At 40.0% G+C, this 12,644-nt stretch overlaps 1 protein-coding gene across 1 annotated transcript; it reads right to left on the reverse strand.

The window, feature by feature from the left end:
- Nucleotides 1-5,858: 5,858 nt before the first annotated feature.
- On the reverse strand, nucleotides 5,859-9,486 carry fzd1 (frizzled class receptor 1). The gene has a single exon (XM_079895765.1). The coding sequence runs from the start codon at nucleotides 9,048-9,050 to the stop codon at nucleotides 7,431-7,433; it is 1,620 nt and encodes a 539-aa protein (XP_079751891.1). The 5' UTR covers nucleotides 9,051-9,486; the 3' UTR covers nucleotides 5,859-7,430.
- Nucleotides 9,487-12,644: the final 3,158 nt, after the last annotated feature.

Here is a 12,644-nt window from a genome sequence, read left to right on the forward strand (position 1 = left end):
ACTGAGCAAAATATTGTAAGAAATAATCTACTATTCTATTCAGTCTTGTTTTTGGGAAGATCTCATGACATTAAAGATGCTGTTTCTAACATCATGATCAGACAGAGAACTAGGTGTAGATGTGCACAGCAGAGCAGGTCCTCCGTACAACATAAAAGAAGAATTTTTAATGGCAAAACTGAAGAAACATTGAACTTGGCATAAGCAGTGGATCTGCCTGTGGCACAATTGTACAAATTAATTCCAGGTAGCTTTGTTCACAGGGGAACACAGGCTGCAAAATATTAATATTCATTCATTTTTATTCATAAAACAGAAGAACGGGCATCTTCTGTATGGAGGGAGGGGGATGGTTTGTATTACTTGTCTTTTTTTTTTCCGCAGGCTAAAGGAAACTTTAATTACGGAGCGGCCTGATGAGAATCACCGAGAATCGCTGCACAAATATCAACATGGATTTAAATGATAAAAAGAAAGGCAGCAGAAATCCAGCTCAGTCTTTAATCTTCAGCACTGCATACACACCGCAGAAAGTAGGAGTACACAAGAACACAGAAAATGCAGCTTTACATGAAGAAATCCATATTTGCAAAAGCACTTTTCACTTGCATTTAAGGGTGTTTACGTGACAACAATGCACCAAAAATGTAAAAGTTTTTCCCTTTGTTTTTTTTTGCTTACAGACGACAACATTGTCAAAATGATCTCCGTTCACACGGATCTGCTTAAAAAACTAAAATGCTGTATTCTGCTGGCAGGCCAGTAGTTGGCAATGTCACTTTGTAAAGAAACACTACATGCCTATAGACTAAACATGTAATACACATGCGCACGACGTCACCGGTTTCACAAATTCAGGTTTTTGTAGTTTACTCAGAGACAAAACCCCGTTTTTGAAAGTTTGCATTTTCAGGCCCCCAAAACGCTGTTGTAAATAAAAAGGTTCTTAGTTGAAAATGGTGTCATGTAATCGGCCCCAAAGATAAATTAAACTAAATAGGATCTGAGTGATGAAGCAGCCATCAACATCTTCAAATACCCCATCCGTCAAAGAATCCACTAAAGTTTTTAAATCCATTCGCGTTTATGCGATGCAATTTTAAAGTATTCTGGGGCCAAATATACCACGGGAAACATCCACTTGATGAAGTGTTTTGGCAAAGTATCTCAGGCTCTTTAATACTGTGTCCTAAAATATCTAATCAGATAATTATACCCCAAAAATATTTAGACTCTGAATCAGACAGGAACTGTGCATACTTGTTCATTATATCCGTATACAGGACTTATTCTTTTGTGTTTGCTTCAAAAGCTAAACTCTACAGGGGAACAGTCAGAGGAGAAATTCCTCGAGTTAACAGGCTGTAATTTAATATCTTTGTGGTTTTCATTTTCCATGAGGTGGCGAGTTTTCTTCAGAAAACCGGAAAGGGGTTTCCAGCCTGGAAAAATGTAATGGCACGTCCATTTATAACACAGACAATTCCTGCTGTTTACATGAGAGCTCTTAGTCTGCATATGAAGCATATATTCTCTAGATGGCCCTTCATGTCAGATGGATGTTCCTACAGTTAAAAGTCTTCAGTTTTAAACAGACATTTAGTGCAACAAGAGTCATTGTCATTCTAACAGCATTTTAATTTGCCAATCGAACCTGCTTGATGCATGAGAATGAATCTCATTGGTTCTGAAGCTCAAACGTACTGCGTAACACGAAAATGAACCTCATTGGTTCTCGCTGAAGCTCAAACGTGCAGCGTAACACGAGAATGAACCTCATTGGTTCTCGCTGAAGCTCAAACGTGCTGCGTAACACGAGAATGAACCTCATTGGTTCTCGCACGTCAAGTGAACACGCTTGAGCTTCTGTTTACCACAACTGATGTGAATTGATGTATAACAAAAAATATACTATGTTTGGGTCATTACTGTGCATAATAGTTACACTTTATTTCAATGGTCCACTTTAGAAATTCTACTAACTATAAGTAACTGTGCTACATGTCAACTAACTCTTACTATAGTAGACTGTTAGGTTAAGGTTAGTTGTTAGGGTTTGGGTTAGTAGATTAAGTTGACACGTAGTTGCAAAGTTGCTTATATCAGTAGAATATCTGTTGGGGAGCCTAAAACAAGAGTTAGCAGATATTAAGTAGACAGTCTACTAATACTATAATGACTGCTAGTTGATATGAAGGTGCAAAGTTACTTATAGTTAGTAGAATGTTTAAAGTGGAGCATCGAAATAAAGTGTAACCTATAATTTTAACATAAACTAATAAATTGAATGTGAGGCATATTTGTCAGTCATACATAAATAAGGCAGCACAGGCAAGATTTCTGTAATAATACTAATAACTGCAAAAAGTGATCAGTTCACTTAACTTTTAAAAAGAGAGGAAACAAGTTGCCTTAAAATTATTACGTAAATAAACTTCATGCATAATTGAAAAGTTTTGCATACTATGGACAGACAGTATGCATCATAGAAATAGTCAAATGCTCGTACGCTATTCTGAACTCAGACACGGTCAAAGAGGCACGAGACACTGACGCTGAAGCCCAGAGGTGAATCATGTGAAAGAGCCTTATTACAAAGATTAATTTCACATGCATCTCTACACATATCACATTATCCTGTCCCCACTCTCGTTCAACAAGTCAGCACCCGCTGCAAAACACTTTAGCGGTGGCATTAACTCTGGAAACATGGTTGTGCCGATCTGGGCCGGTTTAGAGGGTGTCGTCCAGTCTGAAGCCACGTGACACACACTTACTGTGTTCCTCGTGAACGATGCCGTCTGATACTCCAGCCCAGGACATTCCACTGCAGAAATGAAGCACAACCGCAGGAATGCAGCATATCAGATCAGATCAGATTAGATTGACACACTTCTGTGAGACTCAATTCGTTCAATTACACTCAACTAGTCATGAGTCAAACGGAAAAGTTTCCCTGCCAACGGTGTCAAAGCACCATAAGGGCCAGTTCACTCTTAAAAACACCAGGCGCAGGTCAAAGGAACGAAAAATAGCACAAGGACTTGGGACGCGTTTTTTAAAAGTTGGACTTTTAACTTTAAATGTTTAAAAGGACGTGTTGGAAACAAGGGAAAAATAGCACAGAAAAATGCCTTCTGTGTGAACAGCCCCTAAAACTGTAGTGCATAGGCCTACTTGATTGAAACAACCACATCAAACTTATAAAACACATTATTTAGAGTTCCCACACTTTAAGACCAAAGCATTTTGTAATAGATCGTAATTAAAATACAAAAATATCTGACAGACGGATAGTTCACAAATAATGGTTTGTGGGCATGCTTTACTTCAAACAAGCACACACAAAGAGTGCTATCTAATCACATAATTAAATTATTTCGAGCAGCACAAAACAAATATAGAAATTTCCATTAAGTCTCCAATATTTTACTCCTTTACATGACTTTTTTAGACCTGGAAATCCCAATTTTTTAAATTCATTGAAATTTCCAGGTTTTAGAGCCATTTAGACCATCATTAAACTTTTACTAACAAATGTTGTGCCCCTTTGATTCAACATGGTGACAGTTGTATCACAGTCTACTCAATGACTCCATCTAACTGTCTATTCAAATTATGTCAACAGTGACAGTATGTAGTACTGAGAGTTTCTTAACAGTTGAAAGCAGGACTGGACCTGTTCAACTCATGCGTTTTTTTTCTCACTAGACATCAGAGAAGCTGAACACTTCAGAGGACAATTATCATTTGAGGTCTGTCTGAATAACACAAACAACCTGCAGCCATATGTAGTACAGTCTGCCCTATATTACATAACCAAACATCTCACAAGTCACGGTAACACTTTGCAATAAGTTTGAATACGCCAACATTAGTTACAGCAATAGTCAACGCGCAATATTTTTGGCATATTTTTCACTAATATTTTTTGGCAGCATTTACTCTTGGTTAATGTCAATTTATACATGCATTATGAACTAACGTGATAACAATGAACAATACTCCATTTATAAATTAACATAGACCAAATGCATTAAAAACATTGTTAGTTCAGATACATTAGCTAATACAGAATCTTATTGTAAAGTGTTACTGAAAAACGCTGTCTCAATCTGACAAAAATCATTGCATAATAATAAGTAACACAATTATAAACAGAAGCAGGCCTCATAGTAAAACCAGGTAACGGTATTAAAAAAAAGAATAAAGGGATAGTTCACTTAAAATCCAGTCATCATTTACAGTACTCACCGTCATGTCGTTCCAAACCCGTAAGACTTTCGTTCATCTTCAGAACACAAATGAAGATCTTTTTAATGAAATCTTAGAGCTTTCTGTCCCTCCATTGACAGCTACGCAACTACCACTTTGACGCTTTAAAAAGTTCATAAAGAGATCGTAAATGAATGAGCTCATATGAATTGAGCTTTATATCATGAACAGATTTAATTTAGGATTTTATTCATTTAAACACCGATCAGCGAACATAAACAGAAGCTCAACCGAACCTGCTTGATGCGTGAGAACAACTTTATTGGTTCTTACAGAAGCTCAAACGTGCTGCGTAACACGAGAATGAACCTCATTGGTTCTTGCTGAAGCTCAAACGTGCTGCGTAACACGAGAATGAACCTCATTGGTTCTTGCAGAAGCTCAAACGTGCCGCGTAACACGAGAATGAACCTCATTGGTTCTTGCTGAAGCTCAAACGTGCTGCGTAACACGAGAATGAACCTCATTGGTTCTCGCTGAAGCTCAAACGTGCTGCGTAACACGAGAATGAACCTCACTGGTTCTTGCTGAAGCTCAAACGTGCTGCGTAACACGAGAATGAACCTCATTGGTTCTTGCAGAAGCTCAAACGTGCCGCGTAACACGAGAATGAACCTCATTGGTTCTTGCAGAAGCTCAAACGTGCCGCGTAACACGAGAATGAACCTCATTGGTTCTCGCAGAAGCTCAAACGTGCTGCGTAACACGAGAATGAACCTCACTGGTTCTTGCTGAAGCTCAAACGTGCTGCGTAACACGAGAATGAACCTCATTGGTTCTCGCTGAAGCTCAAACGTGCTGCGTAACACGAGAATGAATCTCATTGGTTCTCGCTGAAGCTCAAACGTGCTGCGTAACACGAGAATGAACCTCACTGGTTCTCGCTGAAGCTCAAACGTGCTGCGTAACACGAGAATGAACCTCATTGGTTCTTGCAGAAGCTCAAACGTGCCGCGTAACACGAGAATGAACCTCATTGGTTCTTGCAGAAGCTCAAACGTGCCGCGTAACACGAGAATGAACCTCATTGGTTCTCGCAGAAGCTCAAACGTGCTGCGTAACACGAGAATGAACCTCACTGGTTCTTGCTGAAGCTCAAACGTGCTGCGTAACACGAGAATGAACCTCATTGGTTCTCGCTGAAGCTCAAACGTGCTGCGTAACACGAGAATGAATCTCATTGGTTCTCGCTGAAGCTCAAACGTGCTGCGTAACACGAGAATGAATCTCATTGGCTCTCACAGAAGCTCAAACGTGCTGCGTAACAAGAGAATGAACCTCATTGGTTCTCGCACGTCAAGTGAACACGCTTGAGCTTCTGTTTATCACAACTGATGTGTGAGTTGATGAATGTGAATAAAAGTCTAAATTCAATCTGTTCATCATATAAAATGATCGTGTGTCTTCAGAAATTTTGGACTAAACTGCTCAATTCATATGGATTAGTTTTACAATCTCTTTATGAACTTTTTGAAGCGTCAAAGTGGTAGTTGCGTAGCTGTCAATGGAGGGACAGAAAGCTCTAAGATTTCATCAAAAAAGATCTTACAAGTTTGGAACGACATGAGGGTGAGTAAATGATGACTGGATTTACATTTTTGGGAAAAGAAAAAAGAAAAAATCAGCCATCAAAACAAACTCACTTGCCAAAGCAAAGAAACATTTTGTACAAATGAGAAGTTTATTCTTTAAAGAAGTGAATAATATAAACTATTGTCTATAAATATAAAGGGTTTTTTGATAGTATCACAGAAGTATGAGAAAGCAGAAAATAACAGATGTCACCGGTGTAGAAAACTGTAATGTTAGAGTGATTAAATACATGTCAGATTCATGCATGATGCATCTCAACAGAACAGGAGATTAAGAGCAGGTCTCTATCAGCCAGTGCTTTCCGCAACCACCATGTGCATTTTCCTTTGGAAAAACAAAAACATTCATTTGCATGAGATATTTGCCATAAACAATCAAGAATCAACATTTTCTCATGATCAGTAAAGGGCATAAAAAAAGCACACGATGACATGACAAACCATGAAGAATTATGAACAGGTTGATGTGAATTACTATGTAGTGCTTGACCGATGTGGGGGTTTTAATGGCTGATGTTGATACCGATAACCAGAAATGACCTGAAAACAAACTGCATTATCCATCAGCACGCCTGCCGGTAGATTTTGGAAATGAAAAACAGGACGAGCAGACACGATTATCGCTGCTGACCATCTCAAAAGGGCCAAATATCGGCCGATTTATCGGTTTATCGCTACACATTCGCACCAGAGAGTCAACATGCCAATTTTCACATCATATTCATGGATTAGTTACGATACCAACACAGACATTAAACTATTTGAGAAGTGCATTGCAAACACCATCCATCCTGTTCTAGCTGTATATTTAGAGGTACTTCTGTGCAAAAGAGCCATTGGAGAACACAAAGCCTTCAGAAGCATCATTACAGACTGAAGAAACACATGTATACATTTCTTTGAGTTAAACAAAAGTGCAGGCCTGAGCCCAATGCTGCTCCAAAATGAAAAAAGGCACTTGACTTTACATCTTAAAAACATTTTAAAACAGCCTGAGATTGCTGCTCTCCGAGCCAGACCAGATTGGGAGACCAGCAAACCAGTTCATGCTGGGTTAAGCAGATTTTCCAGCACACATCAACCATGAGCACTTACTGTTTTTGTTCTCAGCCTCCATTAAACATTCCAGTACTATAATTCATCTGCACTCAGACAAATCTCAGTCACAAAGCTTTAATTTAAAGCTCAATTCTTTCCATTATATGCAGCCGTAAGTGCTGGGTGCACAATTCACACACATTATTATTATTTCTGCATTATTTGCATGTAAAAAGCAGTTTGAATATTTGCCCGTGGAAATACTGATGTCGATAAAAAAGACACAGTTTTACATACAGGCTTAAAAAACAGATCCCCACCCAGAACATTCCAAGAGAAAAGGCATAAATAATCTCCAAAACAATACGGTCTGTCCAAAAAAAGTTCCTTTGATTAAAAAAGAACATCCACGTGAGATTTAAATACAAATATATACTTACAAAAAAATCACAATGTTTATGTACATCTGTTTAAACAGTTGTTTTTCCATCAGAAAAAAAGTGACGGATAAAAAAAAGCAGTTCGTCACACTGTTGTTTCTCCATGTTTGCTGTTTGCCAGTCTCGTGTAGAACTTTCTCCATGAATTGAGCGTCTTTCCGGACCATATCCAGAATCCAGATGTGATTCCCACAATCAGTGTCATTAGGTACTTGATCATAAACACCGTGAAATCCGGGTTCATTTGCGGGTTGTGCGCGGGACACGGCACCGCGTACGTCTTGCACGACTGCGCGCTCCAGGTTTGTTCCCACTGCGCGCGAAAGGCCTGTTCGTAGAAGTAGCACGCGATCACGATGGTGGCCGGAACCGTGTACAGGACGCTGAAGATGCCGATGCGCACCATCAGCTTCTCCAGCTTCTCCGTCTTGGTGCCGTCGTGCTTCATGATGGTCCTGATGCGGAACAGAGACACGAACCCCGCCAGGAGGAACGAGGTGCCGATGAACAGGTAGACGAACAGGGGCGCGAGGACGAAGCCGCGGAGCGCGTCCACGCTGTTGATGCCCACGAAGCAGACTCCGCTCAGGACATCTCCATCCACTTGACCCACCGCCAGGATGGTGATGGTCTTGATGGCCGGGACTGCCCACGCCGCCAGGTGGAAGTACTGGGAGTTCGCTTCGATGGCCTCGTGGCCCCATTTCATCCCGGCCGCGAGGAACCAGGTGAGCGCCAGAATGACCCACCAGATGGAGCTGGACATGCTGAAGAAGTACAGCATCATGAACAGAATGGTGCAACCTTCTTTTTTGGTGCCCTGCACCACCGTCCGGAACTCATTCTCGAATTGCTCGTTGCAAACCACTTTGTCTTCCAGCAGAAAGCCGGCGATGTACGCGATGGACACCATCGTGTAACACCCGGAAAGGAATATAATGGGTCTCTCCGGGTAACTAAAGCGCTTCATGTCCACCAAATAAGTCAGGACGGTGAACAAAGTGGACGCGCAGCACAAAACCGACCAAATCCCGATCCAAATCCTCGCGAACTTCTGCTCGTCCTCGCTGAAGTACATCATCCCGTGGAGTTTTTTGGGTTCGCACGGCGCGCCGCAGTTCTCCTCACCCAGAAAGCGGTAGTTGAGGTACGGCGGCACTTTTAGCGACGCCGGGCATTTAAAACGCCCCTTTCGGTTGTGGTCGGGTGTCGCTTGTGTCACATCTGGCGTCGGGTTGACGGGTGCGCTCGACGTGTTCTGACCCACGCACAGCTCTCCGCCGTGCACCGGGAACGATTCGCACGCCAGACTCTCTGGCCACTGGAAGCCGAATTTGTTCATGAGAGCCTCGCAGCCCTGACGCGCGCGCTCACACAGCGAGCGGCACGGCGGTAGCGCTTGCTCCAGCACCGTGCACACCGGCGCGTACATGGAGCACAGGAAGAACTTGAGGTCCGGCGAGCATTGCACTTTGACGAGCGGGTAGAACTGGTGCACCTCCAGTCCCGCGTCCTCCTGGTTCGTGTGGCCGAGGAGATTGGGCATGATGGTCTCGTTGTACGCGATGTCCGTGCACAGAGGGATGGAGATGGGCTGGCAGAAGCCGTGCTCGGGAATCGACATGCCGCGGTCTCCGTACTGCGCGCTCACTCCCAATATTCCAAAGGCGAGCAGGAAGAGCGCGGACGCATCGCGCGCGGCCATACTTTCCTTCTGCGGTTTGTCTCCTTTTGCGCCAGCGCTCTTCCTCCTTTTGTTGATTTATCCTGTCAAACGGGCTTTTACTCCGGACAAACTTTTAGGAAAGTGCGGCGGCACCCCAGACGCTGCTCCTCGGATTACGAAACGAGCGAAGAAAAGAAAAGCACACAAATGCCTGACAAGAATAAAGAGTCGCGCTGTGTGGAGTCAGAGTTTCTGTGAGCTGTTCAAACCTGTTTCCAGGCGCCCCGCTGTCTGCTGTTCATAAGCGAAACGCGGGCGGGGTTTACGGACAGATGGCTCGTGTTAGGGAGCGTCGAGATTTCTTTCGCTTGTGGTTCGTTTTGCGTTCTTTTTACGTTCTTTTAACGTTTGTTCTTTGAGTGTAGATAGGGCTGTCGAATGGAACGCATTTTATATGCTCACTTTAGACAGAAGAACAGTAGGCTAAGTCAGAGAGAATGACAATATTTGTCTTGTCAAGTTTTGCTTACATGACAAATACAAATTCAAATGGAGTAGGCTGCTAACATTACACACTGTATACTGTAAACAAAACCGTACAAATACAGGATGTAATTATATATATATGTATATATGCTGCATTGTTGCCTTTGTCTTGCTCAGTTGGGGTTTAAAAAGACACTTAATAATCTGTAAAATGATCGATTTAAAGGATGAGAACCAAGCTTGAAGTAAATTGAGCTAAATAACAACACCATTTGTCTCCAGTTTGCTTAATTACTAATGAACTTTCAATTAAATTTCTTTTATACAATATAACAATGTAACAATTGCTGCCTGGGAAGTTATTCAAATCAATTTATAAATTGTGCCATCATACTTATTAATGCAAATACATTTTTATTAAGCTCTTAAAAACATTTGCAATTTTGTTTTGAAAAGAACTGATCAAATTTCCCCTCAATGCAATGAAGGTAACTTTGGATAAAAGCATCTGTCAAATGCATAAATGTACATGACATAAACATGGATACGCACACAGCCAATAATTATAGGCTACTGACCATCTGCATACTTATAAAAGTCAGCGAACACAATCTGCTTGCAGTCTACCAAAACAGAGATGGCCCCTAAGGTGAAGCTCAGACTGCTGTCTTCCTATTGGTTACTGTGTGTGTCTGTAAGAGAAATGAGAGGAACATGATTTGCTATGACAGGGGAATGTAAAGACAGCCTTCACTAAGAGTCTGGATACTGGCTGGAATACAAAACAACTTTTGCATGAGTAAATATTCATTTTCCATTTTGTATGATAACATGCATGAAATGCTGAACCAGTTCTGTCGCTCATATTGGACATTCATTTGTGGACAATTCAGAGAGCAAAACCCTTATATATTGCATTTTAAATGTGTCACTCTTAGAAGAAATATAGAACCTTAAAAGCTTCTGTCAGGCACTTCATATATAGAACCTTTAGGGGTTCCTATCAAGGGATAATTTTATGGATTTAGTTTTAATTGATTTATTTAGTTTGAATTCACTTTAATTTTAATTCAATTTTTTTAATTGAGCAGCTCGTAAACATACTTTATCACTTATGGGAAAATTTAAATAACCTGTTAACAAGAAAGTATTATGCAATACAGTAGAACCTTTTTAGCATAAAGGGATCTTTAAAGTTGAGTCAAGAACTAGGGTTCTCGATGACATGTAAACTCACTGTCTGTGAGTCCTTGAGTTCCTCATTTGACTTAACCAGCTATTCAAAAAGCCCTTTTCTTTCTTATGCATGTTTTTTTTGTTTTGTTTTTTGATGGCATATAGTTACACACCAACCACTACAGTGAACACTAGTGCATCATCCTATGCCACCAAGTGGCAAGCCATTGCATGTGTATTTTGGCCAGTTAGAAATGCAAATTGCCCCCCGGAATATCCACCCATTCCTAATATCCTGAAATTACTCCAGCAGCAGTAACTTTTTTTTGTCTGTAGATAGAAGTATTTGTGTTATTAGAATGTAATTTGCAGTTATGTCAAAAAGTAATCTGATTATGTAATGTATGTCACTTGCTATTAGTTACTTTACTCGTTACATCAAAAAAGTAATCTGATTACATGATGCACGCTACTTGCAATGTGTTACTTCACCCATTAAATCAAAAAAGTAATCTGATTACATGATGCACGTTACTTGCAATGCGTTACTTCACCCATTAAATCAAAAAAGTAATCTGATTACATGATGCACGTTACTTGCAATGTGTTACTTCACCCATTAAATCAAAAAAGTAATCTGATTACATGATACTTGTAATGCGTTACCTCTAACACTGCTTATTTCAGATGGAATTGAAAACACCTGGAGCCAGGTGCATAATTGCCATTATGTTTAGACTGTCTTAAGAACTAGTATGACCAACTAGCAGTTAGTTAGGGTAATCAGTCATACTTCTTGGTAACAAATTAGACCAATCTACATTTTTATGTAGCTTTAAGTTATGAAGTCTAACAGAAATTTGAATGAATAACTTGTGAGACTAGTCTTAGCAGTTTATGCAACCGGTCCCTGATCGCTAGTTTTTCCACCATCTGAAAACATCAATAGATCAATGTAGATTTCAGTCTGAAGTTTCTCAGAGAGGAGCGTTACGGTAGAAATTTGCCTATTTTGAACATAATTAGAATTATCAGCTAATAAAGATAAATCAACATACTCTAGTAAATCGGAGGAAGCGTGAGCGTGTTCAACGTGTATATGAAGTGCTTCTCCGTCGGCTGGTCAAACCGGGAACAAACTAAATAGCTTTTGCAATAAGTGAAGCTGTATTATGTTTTTTTGCATATATTTTATTGTTTTTGCATTTATTCACAGTTTTATTTCTGTATTATGTTTAATACAGTATCTCTTCAGTTAAAAACAAAAATGCATACCGTCCACTCAAGTGGAGATCGGAAAATCTCTTTGTTCTTCAAATCATGCCCTAAGAGCAATAAAAACGATTGCACTTTATTTTTACAGTACGTGTACAGAAATACTGAGTGAAAATACTGGGTAATATAAGGTAACTACAGGGGTTACGGTTAGGTTTAGGGGTAGGGTTAGTACCTAGTTATTAGCCAGTTATTGTAATTACTGTAATAGTACATAGTATGTACATGGGAAACGGGACTGTAAAATAAAGTGCTATAATAAAAAAAAAACACATTGTATAATTCATGCATGAAAGGGTTAAACATTGCAAAAGCAAATGTCATCACTTTTTAATCTCAGTTTGTTAATATAGTTCAGATTAGTCACACGCTAATGCCATCTTCAACGCACAGATCTCCAAATCATCACTTATGTGCAGGTTCAATTGTGAAAAGGGTGGTTGGTTTGAAGCATTAATAAACTTTATTTATTTCAGGTAAAACAACGATAAACAACATTTACAGAAGGACATTACATCTTCCATAATAACATTACATACAGTTTCTAACAAATAATGCAGTTACTACTCTAATATATTCTACGTTTCGTTTGTTATAAAGTGACCAGTTACACTTCTAGGTTCCATTTTGTCAAAATTCTGCATTATTTCAGTGCATCTTACAAAAAGAACAAAATATATAGGCAAGTGAAGCAAA

Source organism: Squalius cephalus, assembly GCF_949319135.1.
Source record: "Squalius cephalus genome assembly, chromosome: 15".
NCBI lineage: Eukaryota > Metazoa > Chordata > Actinopteri > Cypriniformes > Leuciscidae > Squalius > Squalius cephalus.